Source organism: Falco naumanni, chromosome 10 (assembly GCF_017639655.2).
Source record: "Falco naumanni isolate bFalNau1 chromosome 10, bFalNau1.pat, whole genome shotgun sequence".
Classification (NCBI taxonomy): Eukaryota; Metazoa; Chordata; class Aves; order Falconiformes; family Falconidae; genus Falco; species Falco naumanni.
Genome location: NC_054063.1, coordinates 23,530,317 through 23,557,420, shown reverse-complemented (window position 1 = coordinate 23,557,420; position 27,104 = coordinate 23,530,317). Strand labels below are relative to the sequence as shown.

At 45.5% G+C, this 27,104-nt stretch overlaps 1 protein-coding gene across 1 annotated transcript; it reads right to left on the bottom strand.

Annotated features, from left to right (window-relative positions):
* Positions 1-1,991: 1,991 nt before the first annotated feature.
* On the bottom strand, positions 1,992-25,115 carry CHRNA4 (cholinergic receptor nicotinic alpha 4 subunit). The gene is made up of 6 exons (XM_040609529.1): positions 24,577-25,115; positions 23,166-23,317; positions 19,715-19,759; positions 19,514-19,623; positions 8,395-9,775; positions 1,992-2,580 (listed from the first exon to the last, which is right to left on the bottom strand). Exons 1-6 carry the CDS (start codon positions 24,635-24,637, stop codon positions 2,455-2,457), a joined length of 1,875 nt encoding a protein of 624 aa, XP_040465463.1. The 5' UTR covers positions 24,638-25,115; the 3' UTR covers positions 1,992-2,454.
* Positions 25,116-27,104: the final 1,989 nt, after the last annotated feature.

Here is a 27,104-nt window from a genome sequence, read left to right as displayed (position 1 = left end):
CAGGAATCTTCGCACTTTCATGATTATTTTATTGGTGCACTCAAAATTCAAAAAGGCGCTGGAGAGAGTTCAGGCCACCTCCGTGAGCCCAGCCTGCCTGCAGCACGGACCGTAAGCCAGCCCTGCCACCATCCCCCCCCAACCCCCGTGGCATGCAGCCCTGCGATGCAGACTGCAGCTGCGTTGGTACATTTATGCACTAGACCTTGAAGATGTATGACTGTTTGTTTTCCTTTCATTGCCATAAGCAAACTCACTGACTGTGAAAAGGGATAAATTAGCATCTCCAAAGACTGAGTCTCTCTTTATTCTGAAAACAAGCAAAGAAGAGCAGCAGCTCTGGCTCCCTCATCCTCCCTCCCCGTGCTGTGCCAGCACAGCTCTTCGTGGATCTGGCCCAAACCATGGTTACTCCAGGTTTTTATAAGCTGTACAGATTTTAAGCACTTGGCTGAGTCTGTGAACACAGAGGTCAGTTGTAGCTTCTTAAATGAGGCCAAACAGGCTGATCACTGCATTGATTTTATCCTGTACTGTTCAGACTGAATGCAGTAACTTGTATTTCAAAGAAGTCTCTTTAAACCATATTGTTTCAGTTCCAGCATTACTGTCACAAGCCTGTGCAGCTCTGTGCTCCTCACCGAGCCATGTGGCACAAGCAAGCTTTATATGCCAGGCTACAGCATAGGAATGCCACACGTCCCACCTGGGCTCTCATTGCGCCCAGGCTCTGGCTTCTACCAGGACCTTCTGTGCTGGCCTCCAGGCAGCTGCCTGCCTCTCCTGGTGTGTGTTCTCTGAAGCTCTGGGCCAGCCAGAGCTGCCTGGCAGCAAACTTTCACAGTGGCCAGACAGCCTTGTGCATGCTGATCCAGCTGCGGGCTGTGGAGGAGATGCTGAGTGAAGACCAGAGCCCCTCAGCTGCCATCCTGGGCTTTGACTCATGCAGTTACAGCAGGTCCCGGGGGAAACCTGTATTTTTAGACCATGTCTGTCTGCCTTTCCTTGCACACTGTGGTTAAATGTTTATAAGCCCTTCTGCCTACGAGACCTCTGAAATAAGCAGGAGACACTGGGCTGGGTGCTGCTGTGCTGTTCCCGCCTGGCACGCAGCAGTCAGCAAGGAGGGGAACGGTGGGTTTGTAATTGCCGAACAGAGAGGATGCTGAGCTGGGGGGAGTTACGGTCTGTTCCAGTGTGGTCACCCTCCTGCACTTGCAAATGCATACATGGAAGAGGCAGAAGACAGATGACGCCCACACTTTCTTCCAGCCTTTCCCCCCCACATCTGGCTCAGCTGTGCCGTCATGCTCTAATGTCTCCCTGCAGTAAGACAAGGCTGCAGCATGCCCCGCTCTGTCTGGCCGGTGGTGCCTGTCCCTGCCTCCTTGCCGCAGGTCTCGCAGCAAGCATGTGCAAAAAGGTTGGTTTAGTTTGGCTAGAGCTGGGAAGAGCACAGCTGCTGACACAACTGGCCAAATTTAAGGCCATCATACCTGTAATTTCTGCAAAGCGGCATTCTGAATTCCCAAGTGTGGCTGGGTGTCCTGCTCAGGTTTCCCCATATAACGGCATTTTTCCTTAATATGCTGACACACCATCCTCCATTTCTGTTGTGGCTTCCCCACATCTAAGCACCTTCCCCACCTACAGCAAGGGTTTTGCAGCTCAGCGTGATCCTCTGCTATTTTGCTGCAGCCGTAACTTGCATCCAGGAGATTTCCTCTGAAAGAACACTGAAAGGCTACCAACATGGTCTGAATCTTACTCCCAAATCCTTCTCTCATTTGCATGGACCTCACTCAGCTGTGGTCCCCACGGCCTCTGCAAGGCATTGGCCAAAGTAAAATCTGTCAATATAAAGACTGCAGCTGCTGTGCTAATGGTCACGGTTGGTACCGATGGGGCTGAGCTGCTCTGAGCAGTTCTTTTAGCCTTTCCAGTCTGTCTTGTCTTTACCAGCTGACCACAGACCACATCCTGCACAGGTATCCCAGATCTGGAACTTTATTTATAAAATGACTCATACAGGGACACACAGTCCTGAATCACTTCAGCTTGGCAGGGCAAGGTTACTTACTAGGCAGGGCACACTGAGACCTCTGAAGACAACTGGAGCGAATTTGCCAGGGGCTGGGTTGATGCGAAGCCTCTTTATGTGCTGCTCGAGGGAAGAAGCTCGTGTTCTTACATTGCTGAGTATATGGCAATGAATGCCACCATGCTATGTACAGACTTTAATAAGAACTTTTCCCCTAAATTAGATGGAGGAAATGAAAATGGCTTGGCAAAACAATGCAACCTCGGAAAGTATTCCCAGAGAGCTCTGGAGCAACTCAAGCGCGGACACGCAGTGAATTATTCAAAGGGCTGCCTTCATTTCTCTGCTCCTCTCCTTCCAGGTAAACTAAAATCCATAGACTGGGATATACTTTCTTCCCTCTGGGGCTACATTTAAATCATTCCAGCCAGCCACGGTGGGAGGAAGAGACCAACAGTTCCCAGCAAACACACAATGATGAACATCCAGAGGAAGATCCTGTCAATGACCATCGCAACGTACTTCCAGTCTTCTTTCACCTGGGAACACAGAGATGAAAGGCCAATTATTAACGTTTCTTTGAGGTTAAAACTTGTGATGACTATTAGTGCCTTATTCCAAAACAGGGTATTTTCATTTCAAGCCAGAGACAGGAGGAGAAAGTATTGCTTACATTTAGTGGCCCTATATGATGGCACAGATTTATTTTATCAATTCCTGATGTGGGAGCCAGATTCCCAGACTGTGTGGGTGTGCATGTGCAATTGCCAACCCTGTTCACAGCTCCCCGGGGATGACATACGCCTGTGGATAATTAAGCTCGTCTGCACACTCACTATCCCATTTTCCATGAGCAACAGCTGTAATTGGGTGTGTAAGTGATGCTGCTATTCTAGCTGGAGGGGGGGGGGGGATTACTTGTTTCCCCATGCTCGTAAACATATTTGCTTACAGATTAACGAAGCAAGACTCTTTCTGTGAAGGGACTTGCAGCTTCGGGTGAGTAAGCAGTGCAAATGAACCAGCAAATAAGCGAGGTGATCTCCCTCACCCTGCTTTTTCTCCACTTTTGCCTTGCTGTGGGAGGATTTCCAGCAGTTCCTCTCTGGGGAGGTCTAGTACTTATTAATACCATCAGGCAGGAATTGCAAATGGCTATTTCATTAAGTAAGAAACCGCATACATATGAAAACCTCTTTTATTACATTATTATTATTATTAATTTCTTTCTGAGGAAGAGGACTGATCAGATGGCAACGTTTTATTTGATACGGCTTTACCCGTTATAATTTCCTACAACATACCACTTGGTGATTAATAGATCTGAGGGCTGAAATCTGGCATGCTGCCTTGCTCTTTAGGAAAAACATTTCAGCAGGAGCTAGTTCCAGCTTTTTCAGTGGCCACGGTTGCAGCAAGTCAGGAGTGTGGTGTAAGGAGGAGACACCAAAGCCAAGGCTGTGCTTTGCCGGGGCTGCTTCACTGCACCCCCAGTTTGTGACCTGAGCAAAGAGTGGTGTCACTGTGCACAAAGCTGCCACAGCCGTTGGGCTGTAGCATGAGTGAAAAACACACTGCAATAGTAATGTAACACTGACGGTACAGGCCTTTTCATCCACAGATCCTAAGTTTGCTTTAAACAGATAATAATAAGGGAGTAGCCCAGAACAGGAGGTGTGAGGTAAAACACAATTTGTAGGAGACCTGGCCTGATTTCTGGTTCTTTAAGGATTTGCTGAGTACGCTGAAAATTCACTTTGGTAAGGGGAAGCATTCCAAACATCACTGAAATAGTCATTTGTAGCAGGTGATGTTTTCACAGGCATAGTGGCAACTTCAGGTCCTAAAATATTATGATCCATCTGGCACCAAACAAACAAGCTCTGAGCACAATACGGTGACTGTAAACTCACCTTGAGTTTTCTCTTTCTTCATCAGTCATGGATGTCCCACTAAATTTTATCTTATACCTTGTGGATGGTACAGAGAAACTGTGATGTGTCAGAGGGAGGGAATATACCACTCTGGCTTCTATGACCAATGTTGTGACATTTCATTGATCTAAGAATATTACTCCTCTCAGATAAAGTATGCAGATTTAGCTCATTTTGGTGTGCTGAACCATTCATAAACTGATCATGGCTCTTTCAATGTATTTGCAAAGCACCTGTCATCACCCTCTGCCTCAATGCAGGCAATGTTCAGCAGAAGCAACGCCAGCAAAACCAGTGCTTTAACTTTAACTACACCTCATTATTTGCCATGCCGACTGCTCCTTAGAGCTTTAAATCATCCGGCATCGCTCATCAACTTGGCTTAGTAAGCAGCTTTGAACACTGGGAAATGAGGCACACACTGAAGAGCATATTATGTTTTCCCATAATTTGTTCTCTGAACAAAGCATCTTAAATTTCAGGAATACCTGGAAGAATTGATTAAAAAAATTCATGCAATGGATAGTTTTATTCCCTTTAAAAATAGCACCAAGTTAAGCAAGTCTTTAGTATTTGATAGGCAGAGGTAATCAGAGGTTCATCCTGAAGCGTGTTACCTTCTTGGGGGAAACCATGTTGGTTTATGATTGTACAACCCTTAGCATATCCATCATTAATTAGAGTGAGTAGAAGAAATAGTGACCCTTGAAATCAAAAGGAATTCTCTCATCCCAAGGATAAGATCTCCATGGATAAGTCCCCTTTCCTGTACGTGTTTTCTGATCTATTTGTCACTTGCTGAGAGTGCTTAAAAATCCTAAATTTAAAAAATAAAAAATAAAATAAAAAAAAGACTCTGATGCTTAAAATTCCTCATGAGAAGGGTAGCTAAGCAAGCTCTGGATTATTGTATTTATGGGATTAATGTCTCATGATGCAACCAATGTGTAAAGAAAATCTGAAATTTACCATCTGATGTCCCGCTGGAAAGCTGGATTGAGTAAATAGTGCCCCATTCTGGTAAAAGAAGCTTTTTTGAGTATTTATGCTCCTAAAAGTAAGTGCTAGATCATGCGAAGGAAGGAAATTAAATTACTTTCTCTTTGAGAAAAGAAGGGGGAAATGGGAGAAGAGGAACAACTTGAAAAGCTCAACAGAAATTTGCTTTCAAATGTAATGGTATATGCATAAATACTCAGCCCATCTTGAAAATGATGGCTGGGAGTGCGTCAGATGTTTGCAAAATGAATATCCAGCTTTAGATCAAGAGCACAGAAGGGTGAAATTGGAAATTATGGAGAGACAATGAAAAGAAAAAAGGAGGAGAAGGAAAAGAAAATTATCTGGTTTTTTTTGTTTTGTTTTGTTTCCTGACAGCGCTGTAGCATTTCCCTGTGGTCCAGCTCCTGACGTGGAGCATGATCTGCAGAGGTCTCTCTGACAATATCTATGCAGCTGTCAACATCTGCCAACCCAACTCCTGAGCTGTATTTTGATTAGTTTTTAAGAAGCTCGCTCAAAACTGTTTTCAGGAAAGGATCACGGGCAGGAACCAGCAGACTCCCCCACCCCCCAATTCCTGAAAAGTGAGGGAATCTGCAGCTCTTCTCTGGTCTAGCTCCTTGCAGGTCTGAGCAGCAGGAACAGGGCATCCTGCCCCGGGATTTGCGTGGAGGGTTGAGTGCCTTGGTGACATCTGATCCCCAGGACCCAGAGCTGGCAACACAGATTAGAGCATTCCTGGGTGGTTTTATTGTACTTTGTTAAAAATAAACCGGTGAGATTATCCTGTGTTTCCTCCCCCTCAGTTACATTCTCTCCCATTTTATTTTTAAACTGTCTTCAAAGTCTTCTTATCAGAGTAGTCTAGAGATGCACACAGCGTAAGGACAACAAGGCTTTCCAGACGGTGCTACTGGTCTCTCGTTATTTTGGCTCGTGTGCGACATGCAACTTGTTTTACTTCTCAGTCTGTAATTAATTTCTAATGGCATTTCTATCATATGCTGGGACAACTCGGTCTTGCGTTTTCCCCAGTGTACCATTGTGCTTGTATTGTTTGCAGCCGTCTTTTTGTAACAAACAACTGCCTCTTGCATTTCCCATTTTCTCTTTGCTGAAGCACTTAATTAAACGAGCTATTTACTTTTAATTTAGAAGCACTGCCCCTGTGGCAATGGTGCTTTAGAAAAAAAGACAGGAACTTCAAAAGAAGCTCTGTTCTCATTCTGGGAAGGTGCATGTGTCTGGAAATATTACCCGAGAGAGAGTGAGCTGTGTCTCAGGGGCTGCAACTGCATCAGAGGTGCCTGCTGATAGATTTCTTGAAGACTTCCATGAAGAAATGCCACAATTTGATTTTGAGATGAAAGCAAATTCCTGAGTACTGATTTTTTCCACAATAAATGCTCATTTTATTAGATCAGTTCTGCTCTTTGCAGTAAATTTCAATTCCAGAAGGTCACGTTTCCTTCTTCTTTGTCATTTCCACCTGGAGAAAAAATGCTTTCCCACTTAACATTACTTGGATCCAGAAAAAGAAAACAGTACAGCCTCAAAGTGGCATCAGCAATTATTTCCCCACACCTGAAAAGCCAACCTCTGCCTACCGTGCCAGCCACAACTGCTGGGAAAGAGCAGAAAACTGTGGACAGGTTTGCAGGCTCTTCCCGGGGAGCCCGGTGCTTGGTGGTCTGGGGGGCAACCCTTCCCTGCTCATCACTGGGTGTTTTGCTGGTGCCCTTGCTCGCAGGCTGAGCTGGCAGCAAGTCTGGTCAGAGCCCTCAAAACTGCTCCTTTTCTTCTGCTTTTGATGTTTGGTGCTGTAAATAGCTTCCTCCTCAGGATATTTGCTCCATTTCAAGCAGGAGTGGTAGAGGAAGGTATAAGATGAAAAATTGTAGCTTCTGAAGACCGTTTTAATTTTAAAGACAGTTGTAAACATGGATTAAAAGCAAAGAACCCAAGATATTAATTGACTCAGTTCCCGATGATACCAACAAGCTTAGTAGAAAGAGAATCAGTTGAAATGAGGGGTATCATTGGTGTAATATTCTTTCCTTTGCACAATGGGGAAACAAGTGAGTTAAAATCAACTGACTTCCATGGGTTTACTTGTGATTACTGCCAGGAGGAGAGAGCAGAGTTTAATTCCTGTGGTCCTAATGTACTTGTGAAGTGCTTTAGCCTGGCAAAGAGTTCTGAGCTGCTGACTAATGAAGGTGGGGATGCACAGCCCCTCTCTGCCACAGATTTGTTCTGTGACCTTGGGTAGGTCACCCCATCTCTGTATTTTGGCTGTCACTCCTCAACATGAGGAATAAACAGTTACTTCCTCAAAGGGATGTTGTAAAGTGAAATACATTAAAGAACAGAGACCTCTCAAACTGTGCTGCCGAAGAGTATATAAATGGACAGTAGCACTTAATCTTTTGTTGCTGCTGCTAAGTGCTCAGTGCTGTGCAAAATGCAAATATAAAGACACTCTTCATGCCCAGCAAGTCTTGCATAAAAGCACTTGCACTGACTCTAAATCTTGAGAAAATCAAACTGTAAGCACAGCTGAGAAAGTACCTTTTGCTGAACAATCCCTCTAGGAAAAGCCAAATAAAACTTTAGTACAAACACTAACTTCAGTTATTTTGTGGCTTCCTTCTTTTTGTAATAATTAGCTAGCACACCGTATCCATAGTATTGCAGGGGAAGAACTACAAGAGGTGTGAAGGGATGTGGTGTTTGTACATGCATCACCATCTTCATTAAAAAAAATTCTTTCCATCTCTGTTTGTAGCCATATTTACCCCTTCACAGTAAGTGTGAAATTTGTCTGTCCACCCACCTTCCTGCACAGAGCCAACTGCTCCAGTGGAAGTCCACTAATGAGGAATCGCATCACGCGGAGCTAAACATACCCTGTGATGTCCCCACGCTACTACATGCTTCCCACATCCACAACCTATTTTGGGAATTTGCTTTCCTAGGCTCAGTAGCCAGAGCTAATGCTTAATAAAAAACTGAGAGTGTGAATTCCCCATCTGTCAGAGGTTTCTCTATAAAGGATGTCTGCTGTGTTCCCACCAGATGACTGCTTTTTGGGTCTCTCTCACCATCTTAGCTGCTTTCTTCCTACCTAACAGCAAATTTACTCCTGTTTTCTGCTGGAGAATCCTGTTGCTCTAGAGCAGCCCTGAGCATAGTCTGATTGTGCTACCCTCTTGGTTCACATGCCTGCCAAGGCCCCCAAGGACAAAGTCTTTACCTGTGCCTACAGTGGCCAACGTGTTCCAAAGCCACACAATCAGGGAGGGCTGAGCCCCTGTCAGCCAGGATATTCTCTGTATAGCCCCAGGTTTGTGGGGGCTGCCTTCGCAGATAATTTTTGACTTACCCAAGGAAAGCAGGCTGAGTTATCATACTTACTGAGAAATCCGCGTCTTCTGCTCGCAGGTGGTCTGCGATGTAATGAACCCCTTCCACTGCCAGCTTCAGGGCTGGGGACATCAACACAAGGTGTTGCTCTTTGGTGCTGTGAGTCTTGCTTCCTTGGGCTGGTGTGCCAGCTGCATCATTCTTTTTGCATTTACACTTGCACTGAGGGGGCTTGTGCTGGGGCTGCTCTTCATTTAGGTGGTACCGCTGGGATGCTGGAGAGCCAGTGGATTGGCCGTTGGTCTGGGAAGAGTCCTCTTGCAGGTAGCAGTACTGGATGCTCCGGGACCTACAGCGGATGCTCCCTTCTTCTGCCTTATTGGGGCTGTACATCTGCTGCACACTTAGTGATCTGCCTTTCAAGACGGAGGTGGTCTGGGTGTCACCCAGAGGGCGGCATGAGGCTTGTGGAGAGGAGCAGGTCACCTGCATGGGCTCTGGGTGCAGCACAGAGTACTGCCCAGAAGGGGACTTGCAGATAGGCTGAGGCTTGGCTGGCTCCTCGAGGTGGGCACAGAAGGAAGATGTGGGTGATGGCTCATTACTCTGGGGGCTGGAGGAAGATGAGGTAGTGAAGTTGGGTTCCACATCAATCTCGGACCAAAGCCTTGGCGTATTGGTTACTTTGTGCATGGATTCAATGAGCTTCTTGCAATTGTCTTTCACTGCGGAGGGACGTTTCATGAAGAGGAGGCGTGGGACTATGTCAAGGAAGATCCTTCTCACCCAGTCAGGCATCGTGTGGGTACGTGGAGAACGATGGTGCACATTGAGGACAAAGACAGTGATAATGATAGACAAGGTAACAAATATCATGGTGAAGAGAAGATACTCTCCAATCAGAGGGATGACCAAGGAGGTAGATGGGATGATCTCTGTGATGAGCAGCAGGAACACAGTGAGGGACAGCAGCACGGAGATGCACAAGGTTATCTTCTCTCCACACTCAGAGGGCAGGTAGAAGACCAGGACAGTCAGGCAGGAGATCAGCAGGCAAGGGATGATCAGATTGATTGTGTAGAACAGTGGCAGCCTCCGGATAATGAAGGAGTAAGTTATATCGGGGTAGATCTCTGTGCAGCATTCATATTTCTTGCTGTTGTAATTGCCCACAGCATTGATGATGACCCATTCCCCGCTCTCCCAGTAGTCCAGCTGGTCCACATGACTGTGCATGCTCACCAAGTCTATCTTGGCTTTATCATAGGTCCAGGAGCCAAACTTCATTGTGCAGTTTTGTTGGTCAAAGGGGAAGAAGGTAACATCGATGCTGCAGGAGCTTTTATAGATTGCAGGTGGCATCCATTTAATTCTCCCATCATAGAAGAGGTGAGCCTTGGTCAGGTGGGTAACTGCAAAGTCACCGTCAGCACTGGGGAGAGATAGGAGATAAAAAAAGGATAAGGCTTCTCTGGTACATTTCAGCTCTGTTAAAGAAATAGGATATTTTGTGTTTGGCTTCCAAAAATGCACTCGGGGCACCTGAGAGATGCAAGAGGCACATTGTCTGCAAACTCTGGATCCATCCACTCTACCCAGTGGATTTCAAACTCTGTTGGCTTATGCAAGCACTGGATTTACATGCAAAAGTCAGCCCTCACCTTGCATAAGTCATGTCCTTGAGATGAATGTACGCAAGTTTTCCTCTAAGGTGTCCCCCAAACTCCCTGGAAAGGTTTGAGTTTGCTTTAGGGAGGTGGGAGGAACCACTATCAGGTAGCGTGGCCATGGGCTCTGCAGAATTAATTGTGACAGCTGCTATAAATGAAACAGTGTTGGGTAATCATTCAGCCTCTTACATGAAAAACAGCAAGAACATCCTATTAATAGGAATAATGAAAGTTAATCTCTTGATTTCCCAGTCAGGAAGGGAGCTGTCTTTTACGGTGTCTTCTTACAGGGACTCTCAGTTGGGGTCTGTGTGCTGGCATAAGACAAATAGATAACAAGCCAGGATTTTATATCAGAAAGCCATTTTCCAGCCAGTGGAAAAGCTATTGCATAAAACAGCATTTTTTTCAGTTTGGATCTGCTTTTCTCAGCTGATCAGCGCACTGATTTCCCACAGCAGCGTGCCACACACCCATGACACCAGCTGCTTCCAGCCCATCGGGGGGACTGGGATATGGGTGAGGGAAATCAAATAAGGCAACAGGAAAGGCAAGTGCACTGGGGATTCGGGGGAAGAAAGACCACCAAGGAATGCCATACTCAAGCTGTAACAGTGTTGGAGAGAGGAGGGAGGCCAAGAAACTTCAGGAATGGGATCCCAGCCCTGGAGACAGCCCTGTCCTCCACCTGCCTTAGCATCACCAGCCACAGCTCCACACCTTCCTCACACCCGCAGCTCTGCTACTACACATCAAATGTTGAACCTACTGCTTGCCCTGGTGTGTGGAGGCCACGGAAAGAATTTAGCTCATTAATAGATTCAGTTAGCACAGCAGGTAATTAATGCCTGCATGACTATGAAGAAGCGCTGTTCCTCCCCTGCTCTCCGCAGGGAGGACATGGACTGTGACTTGTAAACTCCACATCTGGGGCCAAGTCCATAGGCACCTTCTCTACAGCAGTGTCCTTCCCCCAGGCAGTGTCTGCAGCCTGCTTAAGCTTACACAAAGTGCTCAGAGCTGCACAAGTGACATATGTTCATGTTCAAATAGTCATTGTGGTTGGAGACGGGATGTTTAAACCACAAAATTACACCTTCACCTGAAAACGAGCCAAGCCCCGACATCTGCAGCCCCTTTGTGCAGTGACTGGCTGAAACTTCAAACCTGCTCGCTCTCCCTTGATTTCTACTTGCAGACAGAGGATTTGGGGATCCGTAGACAGTCACAACCTGGATAAAACACCCTGGTTAAAGAGGTTTTAAAATATGAGTGAGCTTTGGATAGAGCTGCGTGGTTTTCATCATGAGCAAATGTCTGAAAGTTTGAAATCCCAACTGAAAAAAGCAGGTGGGATCTATTTGTAGAGCAATGCCCTCATATCTAGCCACAGGAACAGAGAAAAGAGAATCCAAAAGAAAAGAGCATCCAAAAAGCAGGGAGGGAATTGGGGACCGTCTTATATACCCAGCTTGCGCCGCTGCAGAGCTAGGGGATACAGAGGAAGAAGCCTGTTGTGTGATGCTGAGTTGCAAAGAGCAACGCTGCTAAACAAAGGGGAAGCTGAGCAGGGGAGGGAGAGCTTCTGCTAAAAACTTGAGATGAATTATTCAGGCTGATATAGATAGAAAGCTCTCTGCTCCTGCCTAGCCCTCCCGGCTGGAGCCCATCCAGCCTGCAGCCGCGTTCCCAGCAATTGGCAACCCCCCTTGGCCCTGCTCTGCTGCTTCAGCGCTCAGATGTGCCCTGACAGCAGCCGCACGGTGACGGGGTGCGCGGGGGTCACAGCTCTCCTCTTCCTCACCAGCAGTAAGATAAACAACACAGGGATGTTGTGGTGGGTCCCTCAAGCTGCAGAAGGCAGAGGAACTTCCCTAAATTTATTTCTTTAGGAGACCACCCATTAATTCATATGCAAAAAGGGAAAAAACCAGACTTTCTGATATCTCCTCTTGCCCTGTGAAGCAACTTTGTCAGCCCATGACCACAATGGCTTGCAGTGAGGCTGGTGTAAGTATTGCTTATTTTGGGGAACAGTGGCAGGATCCGGCCCTCAGTGAGCTGTTCTGACTAACACAATATCTGGGCAGACATGGCACATGTCCCCAGCCCCCAGGGTCACAGCCCAGATCTTTGTCTTTTAGGACTATTTTCCAAGTTAGATGAATTAATGGAAAAATAAATCAGAATTACTGTGTGGTGGAGCATCATGTTTTTACTAAACTCTTCTTTGTTTCTATAATGGAAAGTCTTTGCTCTTGGTGGCAGATTTTTGAAAATCAAAAGAACACAGAAGGACCCAGGGCTTTTTGACCTCTGAACTGGACTTTTTCTAAAGCTTTAAAATGTGGTGGTGGTTTTTTTTTTTTTTTTTTTTTTTTTTAATTTTAAGACAAGAAAGCTAAAAATATGTACAAACCCAGATTGCTGTCTCAAAAGGATCAAGGCAAAACCACCCCTGTGTTTTACTCCAATGCAAGTAAAACTGAGCAATGCCATTGTACCATCCATGCAACTTCTTTCTTACCTGTTCTTTCTTAAGTCTAATTTATACTCCAGGACCACTTGCTTTGGATGAAAACCATATTTATTTTTTCCTCCTGGGTTTTGCCTGCACTATAAAGCCAGATTGAGACATGAAACATGCACAGCAAGTGACAGTCCAGCGTTTGCTGTTCTCGTCGGTTTTCTTTCTAAATCTCAATAGGAATTTGGAATCTAATTCTGCATTTAATGAGATCTCAGAGGCATGATTAAATCATTCATTAATGAAACAATGTGTTTATACATTACAGAAAAGGGATAACGAGCATCCACTAGTGTTTTCCTTCTTAGGTAGAGCAATGTGTAAGTGGCTGGGTAAACAACACAGACGTGTGTTTCTCCTTTTGGAAGGTGTTGGGAAAGGGCATGAAACTCTTGCTAAAAATTCATCCAGGAACAATAATAATTCATGTAATTGTGTTTCATCTCCAGAAACGTCTGGCAGTTTTACAGTCCTTGCGTGACTAGCCACACGCCTCTCTTTTGCAAGCACTGATGTAACCAAGTGGGATGCTGCAGATCTCGTGTCAATTATTTCCATGATTGACCTGCTTCTTTGATGAGGAAATTATTTTTTAATTTATTGCCTAAACAGCATTGTTGTGGGTCCTCTTTGGCTCACACATTATTACAAATAACACTGGCACTGTCTTCCAAGGTGGATTTTGACTACAGTGCCATGGCAGGTGTGAAACCAGCAACAGAACGGCTCCATGCATTTGAGAGTCAAATAACGACTCTGAGGAGCCATAAAATACCCTGGGATGCTCCTGCTTCTCCCTCACCAGCCTAACGAAGTAATTCCTGACTTTACTGGGCATGTTTGAACTTCTCATTGCAGTTCAACATAGAGATGCTTCAGCAGTTTGTAAGCAGGGCACATTAGCCAAGCTGCTGTACACAGGCTGTACCCAAGCCAGCTATTAACGTGCACAGGTGTTCGCGGTTTTCCTAAGCCTTCATGCATACATGTATTTTTGCCTTCCCAAAGCCTACCACCCACACCGGACCTTCAAGCATATGCTTACTGGATTGGAAGCTATGCTTGCTGGTGCCCTGCCGATGTGGGGTGCACCTAGAGGGATGCTTTGATCCTGGGTGAGGCTTTCATCCTGGTCCTTTTGACATGAGAGAGGGAGCAAAAAGATCACCTGGCTCTTGACGGTCTTCCAAAGCTTTCCCCAGCCTCCTCTAAGGGATGACAGTGAGACAGCCGACTGCAAATGAAGCCTGCAGTTAGGAGACTGGGGAATTCCTGTTTTCTCGTGGAAAGCTTTGCTGCATGAAAACCCAATCCTGGCCAAGTTGTACCAACAACCCTGACTGCATAACATGAATATTCCCTTACACAGGAAGGTGGGAGATGTGATACAGTGGGACAGAGAAAATCTGCAGGCGTTCCTTTACAGTGGTAGCGCATTTTCGGCTCATTCAGTGCAGACCACCGTGTTGCGACAGTTGTCATGAGAAACCGTTTGGAAGAACGAGCAAGTGCAAGGTAAACATCACAAGAACATGGGAATTAAGATAGTCAGGCTCTCCTGATTACTCTGACCTGACAGCTCTAAAAATCTGTCAGTAATAAAGTACTGGAGCTCTTATATTTTCATGTCAAATACAACAGAGCACAGCAATAAAGAGAGAAGACAGTTGCTTATTTTTTTGCCAAGGAAATAGCGATGCTGTGTTCTGCAGCCGCTGATTTCTCATTTCGAGAATAAAGGCTGTTCCTCTAAAACCCTCTAAGTTTATGAGGTTCAAGAATGACATTGTTTTACTGGCAGTCATCTACCATATTTCATTAAAAAGCTCTGCTGATGGAGAATCTTTTTTCTTTTTTTTCCCCATTTCTATTTTCCCTGCAGTTGGGAGATACATCACCTCACAAAATTAAATGTTTTCAGAATGCATGTAAATGAGGCACACATTTATTTTAATTTCTGATGATACAATTTAAATCCAAACGGAGCTTTAAAACCCTGAAAATTAGCTATATACACATATGGATAAAGCTAGAATGACCTCATTTAAAGCATTTTTCATGAAACAGCAGTAACTGAGAAAAACTGCAGTTTCAAAACCCCTTTAAAGACCATGCCCTGCACCCTTTGGTATGCATTAAAGATGTGCTTCTGTAATGTTCAGATTAAAATACTCTCTAAAGGCAAACCAGAGAATATTTTGCTTAACGATTGTTTTGTGCTACCAAAATGATAACTACAAATGCACAGGCTGGAAGGAACCTTGATAACTACAAATGCACAGGTTGGAAGGAACCTCTGGAGATTGCCTAGTCCAAAGCTAGACCCTGCTCAAAGCAGGGTCAGCTACAAGAGGATCAGGACCTTGCCCAGTTGGGTTTTAAATATCTCCAAGCTCTTGGCAACTGGGGTACAAAACATCTTGGGTATGTAGATGGAGGTGTCTGTGCACTGATGGGATTTCTTCAGGTCACTTCCCAGGTTTTCCTTCCTTCAGATGTTTAGAAATCAGTGATGTTTTGGTTGTTCCTCATTAAAATAGGCACCTGCCTCAGAAGTGGCTGTGCTACACCAAAGAAATGAGCACAAGTTTCTCAGAAGGCTCTAACACCGCTGAATTCATGTGTTTTGCTTCAGTTCTTCCCTTTGCCAAGAATCCTTGTCAGCAGTTTGGAGGCAGAACTCTAGCTCTGTCCTTAGCATAAGGGTAGGAGAAGTCCTTGAATGCTAACACAGCAACAGCCCACCAGAGAGATCCCTCTCACAGATTTCTTTCTATCAGTTCCTGTAGCACCGGGTAGAGCTTGGCAGCAAACTTCAAAAGCATCTAGAGATACAATGCCTCTCCAGAAATCATTTAAATTCCTCCCAGAAGAATCAGGAAAACTTAAGTGTGAAGTAGTGATTATGGGCCTGTTATAGGAACAAACTGGTGCAAAATGACAAGATCCATGCAAGTGCACACATACGCACAAATAAAAATGTCAAGAATGTTTCCAATATTTCAAAGGTTAGTCCAGGGCATTTTCTGGTATTTCGCCTCCAAACAGCTTTGGGATGAGTCAGGAAACCAGTGTTACTCCAGAAGTCTCGCTGGTTGCAGATATCATAGTATAGTTCAAAAGAACAAGCTGCTATAGTGTAGTTCAAAAGAACTCTGCCTTTTCATCGTTTTCAAATGCCGCCTGCCAGATCATCTCCTAACCCAGTCCCGTAGTCCTTTGTGACCATATTATCACTGGGTGAGTTCCTCAAGATAGTTCCTACTCCTAATTACAGAAAGTTGTATTTGAACACCCTTCATGTATGATCTCGGGGTTTTGGGTTGGTTTTTTTTTTTGTGGTTTGTTTGGTTTTTTTAGTTTATTTTATGACTATGGAGTCTAAGGCAGGGATTAATTTTTGGAACAGCTAACACCAGAAAATATTGAAAAAGAAGACAATTTCAAAGTCTGAATGTTCCCAGTAGCTTCCTCCCAGGTTTTACAATCACCAGGCTAGAGAAGGCAAATGTCATGATGTTATCATGGATATCAACGTTGAAAACTAGCCAGTGAAGCTCACATGTCAAGTTCCCTGCCCATCCATTAGGCTCAAGAACATGGTCCTGTATTCTGCCAGGCAACTCTGAGCAGCTGGAGCACCTGCCCACAGTTACAGAGTTTTCTCCTCTGGCATTTCTGTGTTGCATGGCGTCCAAACAGTTCAACAGAGCGGTGGAGAAGTGAAAAGAAAATCAAAATGCAGCCCCAATAGCTTATTCCCTGATTAGACAACAATGTGGGGTTTGGGTGTGGTTTTTTGTTGATTTTTTTTAATATACTTTAAATATACAAAGGAAAACTAAAATGTGCTTTGAATCCATTCATGAATGGGAAAATAAGTCAACGCAGATTAGATAATTCATTTATAAATTATTTGGAAGTGTCTGCAGAGCATTTACAGCCTCATCTGAGGGACAGCTGCCCTTGGCAAAGAAGAGGCTTTGTTGCTTCACTATTAACTCATATTCCTCTGTTATACATAAGTTTTGTCACATTTAGTAGAAACTATTTGCAGAGCCTTGGAACTTATCTCATCAAGCCTGAAAATTCAACAGCATATTAATTTCCCTGTGGGATATTAATTTGGTTTTAGATTCCTTATGAATGTTGACAACCACAGATACTCTCTAGGCCAAACCAGCTGAGTTTACTGATTTAATTTGGGCCTCTAGAGTGGATAAATGGAAGTTTTTGACAATAATGAGCTTAGATATGGGAATAACCTCACAACAAGGGGTTAGGTTTCCTTAAAGATGTAAATCTCAAATCAATTTAAATTTCACCATTTCTATATATACCCCAAGGTGAAAACAGAAGGGCATTTGTATAATCTCCTGTCCAGAAAGTCTCCTTTCCAAAGGATACCATCCCAAACAGAAATGCCATGCTTCTGCCAGAGCATGTGATGAGCAATAAATAGCTCACATGAAAAAGCCTGAAGAGTGTAAAAGGCCAGTGTGGCCATTCTCTGTCTTCTACTGAGGTCTCTGTGCACATTCTTTTGCTCTTAGGGACCCAGAATTATGTGCATCTGCTTTAAATTCCCTCTGAACTATATATATATAATATATATATGTAAAATATGAGATGAAATCCTTGTCACCATCACCCATGACTAGTCGCTGTCTTTGCAAAACCTTGCTTTCTGAAACACTCCTAGCTGAGATGCCCACAAGGACAAACACTGGTTATACAGCCGGTGAGCTGCCATGCAGAAGAGCCTCATCTTGGTGTCCCATCTTGCTACCAGTTTTGCCTTGCAGGCATCGCATTTGCACCACATTGCCCTGCAACCCCTAAACCCCATGAAACCTGGTTGTTAGAGCAGTGCAGCTAAGATACTGACTGCAGCTTCAGATGTGTTCGATAGGAAGTTAGGTAGAAGAGAGAAGTATATCCCAGGGCAGAAAAGAGTTTACATAAGATTGGGTGAAAAAGCATGGGCAAATATATCTGCAAAGAGGTATAGAATTAATGGAAAACCATTACAGACTGGTTAATGCTTGGCGCCTACATCCATGTTTAATTCATGGAGAAAAGTAACCAATTAAAAATGCATGATAGACTCATGACAACCAACAGAGGAATGCATGATTATTAATGGTAAGTATGGATAAAAGGAGAGAAGTAGCTCAGATTTAGGTAGCTGGGGCACTAGATCTCCGTGCGCGGCAGCAGGTGACCAGCACAGTCAGACGTGCTGTCTGCCAGACCTCCCTGCAAGTCAGTCCAAGCCAAGCAATGAGGTGGGCAATGCTGGAAGACTCGCACCCCAGATGAGGAGAAGAAAGACATTCTGGAATAGCTGCTGCGGCCAGCAGATTGGCAGCTGCTCCCCGGAGTGACAGCAGCAGCAAACTAGGACAGCAGGGCAGAGGGTCAGAAGCCAAAGGCTACCCAGCTCAGAGGTCTGGGTGCCCACTGACCTCTGGAGGCTGCTTTTAGCATGAAGTCCCAAAATAACTAGGGCACAAAAGGGACCGAGGGCTTCCTTGTCACTGCTAGGGCCCTCCTTGCATGGATGGTGCCATCAGCCAGGGTGAGCACGGTGAGCCAAGGTGCAGAGGTGACACAGCTGGCTCTTGTGTACCGGTAGCTCCAGCAAACAGATGGTTTAAAGCACAGATGTCCCATAGGTGACGGAGATTCATGTAGCACTATTTCCTTTGGCACTATGGTCCACCACAACAACTACCAGAAGCTCAAAAAATAATAATCCTTACCATTTCCATTAATTAAGCAATGAGAAGGACGAGGACATGTATTTTTTCCAGTGGAAGCTGTGAACACCTTTCTTGGCTGCAATGTGAGGCACTTGTAATACAATGTTAATGCTCCGAGTGTGTCCCTGTAGGATAGGAAGGTCCAAGTGCCATGAATTAGTTATTTCCATTGGTCTAATCTCTGAAAGGTGCTATGTGAGGATGCAGTGATTTTCAAGAGGTTTGCAATCACTCCACACCACTGAGGATCAGAGACAAGCTAATGGGAAAGATAACAATGTCCACAGTCTCCAAAGCTCACAATTCCCTGGACAGATTTCTCCTTCAGCAAAAATATATATATTTTTTTTTTTAAAAAAAAAGAAAACACCAAAACACAAAAGCAAAATCATATCAAACTAGAACCAGGCAACTCTTTATTAAAAATGAGCCTGGCTTCTGTTCTGAGTGTTTTCTCTCAGAAAATATCACATGCAAAGATGTTTTTGTTTGATGCTTGCAGCAAGTGTTTTTCTCTAGAGCCTGTGCTGTGGAGGGAGACTGGGATATCCTACATCCTAGGAGACTGGAGAGCTCTGGTATGATAAGCCAAGGAGAAAACAGTCTTGGCACTTGGACAATCTTTCTAAGAATATCAACAGCCTCCAAAGGAAAGAAAGAAAATAGCCACCTGCTCCCTAGGAAGTGTCCATGCAAGAGATGGATTTCGAGCATTCGGGGTAAGGAACAAATACGTATTTAAGAATAATTCTAGAATGGTATTGGGTTGACCTGAAACCTGTATTTGTAGACACACAAGTCTGACGTTTCAGCGTATTTGCCTTATTTAAGCCTATCCTCAGTAACTGGCTTTTCCAGTTGATGGTGATGAATTAGGGGAGAGCTCCTTGGTGAAATGAAATTGAAGAGGACTGAAAGCTCAAATCCAGCTTAATTGTGTATCTGACATGTGAAAAGAAAACAATACCTGGCATCCCCCAACAAAGCTCGCTGCCCAGGGAAAGGATCATTAGGAGAACAAAGCCCTTGTGATGAATGTTAGCCATGTCATTTAAGGCACAGCTGGGACAGATATTATGACAGTCTACATGGAATTCAACCACAGAGAACAAAATAAGGAGGAATAATTGCAAGAAACACCTTAACACCATGGGCAGAGAACATTTGCAAGGATGGTTTTGCCCTCTGGCCACAGTGCTCACACTCACTTGTTGTAGAGGACAATATCTGGCCTCCAGATGAGCTCCGAGGGGATGCGGATGGATGTGACATTTTCATACTCTTGGGGGTCCCAGCGTAGTTTGTAGTCATGCCACTCCTGCCAAAAACAAGGCAGTTACAAAGCTGGGAGAGTTCAGATGGTAAAACTGAAAAGGAACTTGGAAAAGTATGTATTTCAATGCACCCACCTGCTTCACCCACACGTTCGTGGTCATCATTTGATTTTTCTCATCCTGAAATGCAAGGTCAGACAATGGTTATAGAAGCAGATGAAGCAGCCCAAGGAACTCATTAAATTTATCTTAATTGTACTTCATTTCTGTAATTATAAACCACCTCTGCAATAAATGTAAATTCCATCTTGGAATTAAAAAACAGATGTTTCTGTCATTTAACATGGGACAGGGCACAGCTGCCTGATACCGCTGAACAGCTGAGCCTGCACCTAAGTGGTCTTGTGAGCAGACAGACTTGAATTTATTGGGATTTTTCTCACTGCTGATGGATTCAGCCTAAAATGATGGGACCAGGCAGAAGAAAGAGCTCCACAGCTTGGCTTTGACCTGAGCACTGAGGGAAGGGGAACGAGGGATACAGATCTCCTTACTCACACCTGTGAGTGCTCAGCATCATCTGCAAGTAGTGTTTAGTTTAGATGTGAAACATCATCCGTGAATACAGCTCTGGGAACATGAAGCTCAGCAGTGTTCATCCTTCTACCAACTACATGAACTTAGAGCGCTATGGGTTGGGTTTTCTGAATAAACCCAAGCTGCTCTGGGGCTTATTTATGGTTTTACTCATAGGTATACCCATGCTGTCTGTTGGTAGACTTTCTCCCAGCTTGAAGTACAGAAAGTATGGAAAGGTAAAACTATACTATATAAATACTTTTAAATAATATAATGCAGGTATAATGCTGGCAGCACTGTAGTAGGACTAATTACTGCTTGCTGCTTGCCTTGCATGCTTGTTATAACCCCTGTGTAAATAACTAAGACCAATTATGCAGGGCAGAGCCTAGTGCTGGTCTGATTCAAGTGTCACACCAGAGCCTGGAGCTTTTTCATGTGGTTGTTTCTTTTCTCTCTCTCTCTGGTCAGCTGCAGAACTGACAGGGCTCAATTTGAAAGCAAACTGTTTGTTGTTAACCTTGCTCTTGTGGCAGTTCAGGATTAATTCTGATCATTAAACCCAGGACATTTGGGCTGGGGTGGGTGGGTGCTGTGCCTTCCCCTCGCTGAGCATCTGCACTGCTGTTGTGGCACCAAGTGTAAAACGTGATCAGAGATACCCTTGTCCGGGGTTAGGGACCAGAAGCACACGGAGGAAGGAGAAATTAAAAAAACATTCAAATTTTGTTTGTTGTTAAACAAAGAAAGAAAGGGAAATCATGCAGCTGTCTTCTTGGGTGCTGATGGGAGATGAGGAATGCCACAGGAGGAGGCTGCCATGCCCTGGACTGAACCAACCCTTGAGCATCTGCTTCTCTTACAGCTTTGCAATTCAAGCATCTCAGGGTCACCACCACAGTCCCTGCACTGGGGATCCCAGTCCTGCAGGTGCTACCCTTTACTGGCATTTCCTGCCCTGGCTGGGTGCATACCCCTGGTGGAAACTCCTGCCCATCAGTACAGCCGAGGGCTCTACCACCCTCCCGACTTGAGCGAAGCAGGACTCTGGTCCATGGCTTTATCTCACAGGGGGGTTGCGATGTGCTGATGAGTCTCCTGCGCCTGCACGGCTGAGTTCTCCTGCACGGAGCCAGCCCAGAGGCTGCAGCAGACGGTGGTGTTGCCCTGCCTGGCCTCTCTTCTCAAGGTGAACGCAGACATGAGGTCCTGCAGAGACATGGGCTGAGAAGGCCAGATGTGTTTCTCAGTGGCTGCTCCTAGACATATCCTTGATCCCTTAGCACTTTTTTCTGGGCTCAGAAAACCCTCAGCACACCACGGTGAGGTAAGGACATGCAGGGATGTCAAGTTCCACATTGATTTTTGTGTGTCGTCCCATCCCCACGCCCCCACCCCACCCCCAGCTTTTGTCAGCAGGAGCTGGGAGTTGAATACGGCTCTGATTTCTCTTTCAGACTTCTTGTCGTTGGAAGCTGAATGTCAGGTCTAGCAATTGCAGCAGGGCTTGCACCAAAACAGTGTCACTGTCAGGAAGGAGGAGAGACAGCTGAAGTGCTGCAGTGGTGGCAGGGGGTGTCATCGGTCCCCAGCCACATGGAATGGGGCAGGAGGGCGTGAGAGCTCTCCTCCAGCCGTACCCACCGGCCCCAGCATGGAACTGCCTGCTAGTTGCACTTCTAACCACTGACATGATTTTAAGAAGATTAATTCTCCTTAAGTAAACTGAGAAAAGCACTATGAAGCAGGTGTATCGATCCTCCCTCTTCCACAATTCAGCAGCTGCATAATGGAAAGTCTCTCTCATGCTTCCACAGTCACTAATGTCTCATCTTTAGTCTTATCAATTATTCAGATGAGAACCGTACAACTTCAACATTAGCAACTGCAAACAGCCCTGGATCCCTCAGGCTGACGTAAGAGAGAGGAGGGGAACAGGAGACCATGTCTGTGCTGCAGAGGTGGAAGCCGACGGCCTGAGCACAAGGAGATGCAACTGTCCAGCAACTAGTTTCTTTGATTTCCCACCTCCTGCACCACCTTGGCTCTGTTTCCTCTGCATCTCCAAACTCTTATCTCAAAATCTAAAATATTGTGGACAGTCATCTGTTATGATTGTTCCACATCAGCAATGTCTTTAAGTTCCATTCCACTTCCCATTATCACACTTTTTACTGGGCCACACAAAGACAGTAAAAAGCAGCACAGAGCCTCCGAGAGTGATGCTGGTACTTGTACCGACACAAACACACTGTCCTGGGAAGAGTTGTGTGCGGACGGGGACAGGAGAGAGGAGCATGCGGGAGCAAGATCTGCACCAGCTGGAAAGCCTGTGTGTATGCTTAACATCTGCAAGCCCTGCAGGGATCTCCTTTGGATTCAACACTTGACCCCAGCTCACTGTGATACAGTAATCCTTTAAATAACATTTCAGTGCTCATCAGTCCGGAGTGTAAACCACTCCGTTTTGTAAACAGCTTATGCAGTTTGTACACATGTAACTTCTATTTGAGCAAACGTTCTGAAACAATTTTCTTGTTAACATCTGCCAGATTAGCTAAAAACCCTCAAAACTTTAATTTGCAGAAAGCTCTCCAGACAAGCTATCTTCCAGAGATGCTTAAACCACTCTTCCTTTTAGCTTGTGTAAATTAGTGTTAATAATTACAGCTTGAATTCCAAATCAGCTATTTGGTTTTTCCCTTAGCCAGGACTCTCTGGCATTTATACCAGCTGCTCCACTGCGCTACTCTGATCAGTCCCACAGGTTTTGATAAGGCATTTGGGATTTTGCCTATAGTAAATGAAGAAAAAATGATACACTTCGATGACCAGCGACACACATGACTCATCCCTCATTCCAGCAGAGCTCTCTGCGTGACAACTCTTCCCTGCTGAGAGCAAAGTCTTCCCACCCCAACCCTGGATCAGCCAGTAAAACCCACATGTACCAGGAGCCTCTCCTCACACCCCAACACGGTTAATCTTGGCCACTTGTTGCACTTACAACATCGATGAGCTGGGCAATGGACAAGCCGAAGCGGACGAGTACGACATCTGAAATGTTGGCAACGGGACGGGACCACTTGTTATAACCAGAGAAGAGTTTCTTCAGGAGACGCTCTTCCGCATGGGCTCGTGTTTCCACATGACCGAAGGCTGTGGGGAAGGCACGAGGCACAATGGCATGAAACACATGCAGCTCCAAGCGGTGGCATAGCTGAAGCCTGCCCCGAGGAGCAGCCCCAGGCCAACCCCAGCAGTGGGCAAGTAGGGACACATGGGAGGGTGATGCCCCCTTGGTGACTTGCCTCCCCTCTACCCCAGGCATTGCCACGTATTTCTCACCCTATCCAACCACCGTGGCCAATTCCCAGTGTAGGGTTTCTATTGCAAAGCAGGATTGATCTGAAGAAAGTGGGGGCATCAGTAATAGCATTTGAAAAACACTGCATGGGCTGTTCTCCCTTGAATCTGGTCTAAATTTATGGTCACGTTGCGGAAAGTTTCTAGCACTGAAGTCGGCAAGCAGGGAAGAGGGGTGCTAGAAGAGCAAACCAAAAAGGAAAAAGCAAACTTCTGCTGGGAGTTAGGGATGGTGGATCAGATTTACACACAAAAACTGGCATCAAATGCATTAGGGAAAAAAGGCAGACTGAAATTCAGCTCTTCAAACTAACCTTCATAGCTGGTCTTTCACAAAAATGATGGGTGAAGGTAGAGGATGGGGGAGAGCAGAAATTGGATAACAAGACCACGGTTTTCCTCAATAACTTTAAAAGTTGGAAGCCCTAAGGAGCAGCCCTGACCCTTCACGTATACTACAGGAACTGTTGTGGGTGCCTGTTGGTTATTAAAAATGAAGGCCACCCTTCTTCCAGGGGGCTGCCGGGGGGGAGGGCTGCACTCCTGTGTCAGCTGCACACAGATGCATCATTCACCATGGATGGCGGGGAGAGGGAGCCGGGGGCTCTGCCCGCATCCCTCATGGAATATGGCTCCTACTTAGTCTTTAGCTGCCCTGGATTATACAAAGGGAAGCATTAGCCGAGCGCTGGCTGCGCTCTCCCCAGCCGGAGCTGTAGCCCGGAGACACATTAACACACTTTACCCAGGGAAGAAAAACCCAGGCAAGAAGCAGGATGCTGAACCCCTCCTGTATTCTCCCTCCTGTCCCCTTCCCCACCGCAGCTTTAACCCTTTCCCCATCTAATCAGGCAAGGAGCAGAAAATAAAAGCAAAGCGTTGCTCAGCAGAGGCTGGTATTTAGGGGACCTGCAATGATGGGGCAGGAAGATGCAGGAATGGGGGAAATTCCTTATTCACAGGGACCAGTCTTTGCAGCATGCCTTTGAGGTGGTTAAGGGAGAAAAGAGCTAAAAAGCAGAGCAGGGGTAGAAGAGCTTTCTCAAACTTACCGGGGAAGATGCTGGCACACAGCAGGAGGAGGAGGTTTCCTTTAGACACGAGAATTCCCATTGTGGAGCAGAGCTCAGGCTCTAGTACGCAGAGTCTCCCGTCAGGGCAACTTTTCCTCTCTGAGCCTCTGGATCCTCCAGCTTCATTCCCTTAAATTCCTTTCTCTCTCTCCCTCTCACCTTCCTCTGGGAAGGGGTAATAGCTGGTGGGGAGTTTGGTTGTTTTTTTTTTCTTTTCTCTTCTGACTGATTTCCAGCTCTTCCTCCTAAAAGGATGCTCTTCCCCGGGACACTGATGCACATACACTGGCAAGAGATGCGTAAGGGCTGCAGAAAGCTCCTGTAAAGACACGAAATGCACAGGCTCCCTGGGCTCTCCTGCTTGCTCCTCTCCCCTTTCCTACGGGGCGGTTTGGCTGCTGGGTTTATTTGTTGCTGCTGCTACTGCTGCTGCTGCTGCTGCTGCTGTTTTCACCCTTCCCCCAGCCCTTTGGGCAGCCTTTGCTCAGCTTTTGCTGCTGATGGGCCACCGATGCCCACACCAGCCCTTGGTGGAGCAGAGAGGGAGCGCTGAATGTTTGTATATTTAATGTAGTTAGACCTGCCCACCTCCTGCTTAGGAGGAGGAGAGAATCTATGCGCTCCAGCAAACAGGCTGCAGGGAGGAAAACTTTTAGTATGAGGAATAAAGAGGGAGATGCAGATCCCAGCTGCAGCCAGAGATGGTGGATGTGGGGGCATCTGGGATCTTTATAGCACCTGAAGCCCAAACAGTTCTCAATTAACGAAAGCTGTCTGTTTAATCTTGTCCAAGTGCTTTTCAAAATCACTCCTGTAGACAAACAGGGTAATTAGCCTGAAAGGGATTTCTGGCTGGGCTTGTATCTTTGCTGTCAATAGTTACTGGATTGATGAACCTGCACATGAGAACAGGGCTCTGCTGTGCTTGGTGCTGCACAAACCCATAGTACAAATACAAATATTAGTCTCTGTCCACAGGCAATACGCAAATCAGAGGTGAGACTGAAACAAGAGGTTACTTGAATGTATCTATATATTTGAATGTACCTTAAATACACCATCAAGAACTCTGTTGAAGTCATGAAGAGTTTTTGTACAGGACAGGATGATTCCCTGTGTTAGCATCAGCTTGCATCCCTGAATCTTCACACGGGAGACATGGAGTAGAGCCCTCTCTGTTTCATTTTGAAACTAGCTTTGATATTAACACAATTACTTCCATATGGATAGTAAATGGATCTCATTTTCAGGCAGGGTAATGTTGCCAGCTACAAAATTAATCAAAGTCTATTCTAATAATACTAGCTACATATTTTATGGATAATAATTTCCCTACTCCCAAAGCATCTCAAATATCTTCTGATATAATAGGTTGCTGGCTGAAAATGGGGAGGATTAAAACTACAAGAGAAATTAGGTCTGTAGTGAGATTATAAATAACATCAGTGTAGTACCAAAGTCGTCTTGTCTTTTCTTGTCTCATCTCTTCCTCAACAGTTGTCAGCCTTTCGAATGACAAACCCCACCACATTTGCCACTGGGTGTATGGACTCCTGTATGGTTTGCCTGCCTTGCTTTCAGTGTCCTGACCCTCATTGCAGCACCTGTGACATACTATATAAATCTGTACTGCTCATTCCAGGGAACCATCCAGCAATAATTTAATAAACAGCAGATGTGAGATGAAATTAACCATCCATCTGCTGAAGCGCAGGTTACAACCTGAGGGCCAGGTCCTGTGCAGCACTGAGCACCTCTCCATCACACAGCCAGCAATAGGGCAGCAGAAGGGCAATCATTCCTCATCAGGGTAAAACCGGCATTGCTCAGTCACACACAGCAGCCAAAATCCATGCAGCAACCAGAAACCCCCATTTCTTTAAACTCCTTTGCTTTATGAAATCTGGAGGGAGGGGGGACATCACCACAGTTCGTGCACCCCTCTGCTCCTCGCCAGGTTCAGCACCGCTCCGCTTGCACCCAGCAGCATTAAACAGGGGCGTCCTGGGTTACAGCCTGCCCAGTTCCAGCATCAGATATAGCAGATCCTACAAATTCCCAAAGGCTCATGGTGGGAAATAGGATTTCTAAAGGCCATTTTTCAAGGAGGTTGGTGCTTTGCACAGGTCACGCATTGGGCGACCAGACCCAAGGGACCAAAGATCAGCTATTCCGTTTTGAAAACCTTGGCCATAAATAACACAGGTATCCTTGACTACAGACCCTCCTGCACAGAGCTGATTCAAATCCCATGGACAAACCCCATCCATCTTTACCTTGCCTTGGTTTCTGTGCTGGCAAGCAGGGGAGCTGGCGAGCAAATACTGCCTTTGGATTAACCCTATAAATAATTTTGATTAAAAAAGGATTTCTGTCTTTTGGAAATTAATCGTAAATCATCAGTTCCTATAAGTGAAAGGTTTATCCCTCACCTCCCTGGCCCTATTTTTATACGATGTGGGGAATGAGCATATTTTACAGAGGTTTCTGTGCCTTAAAGTGACCTT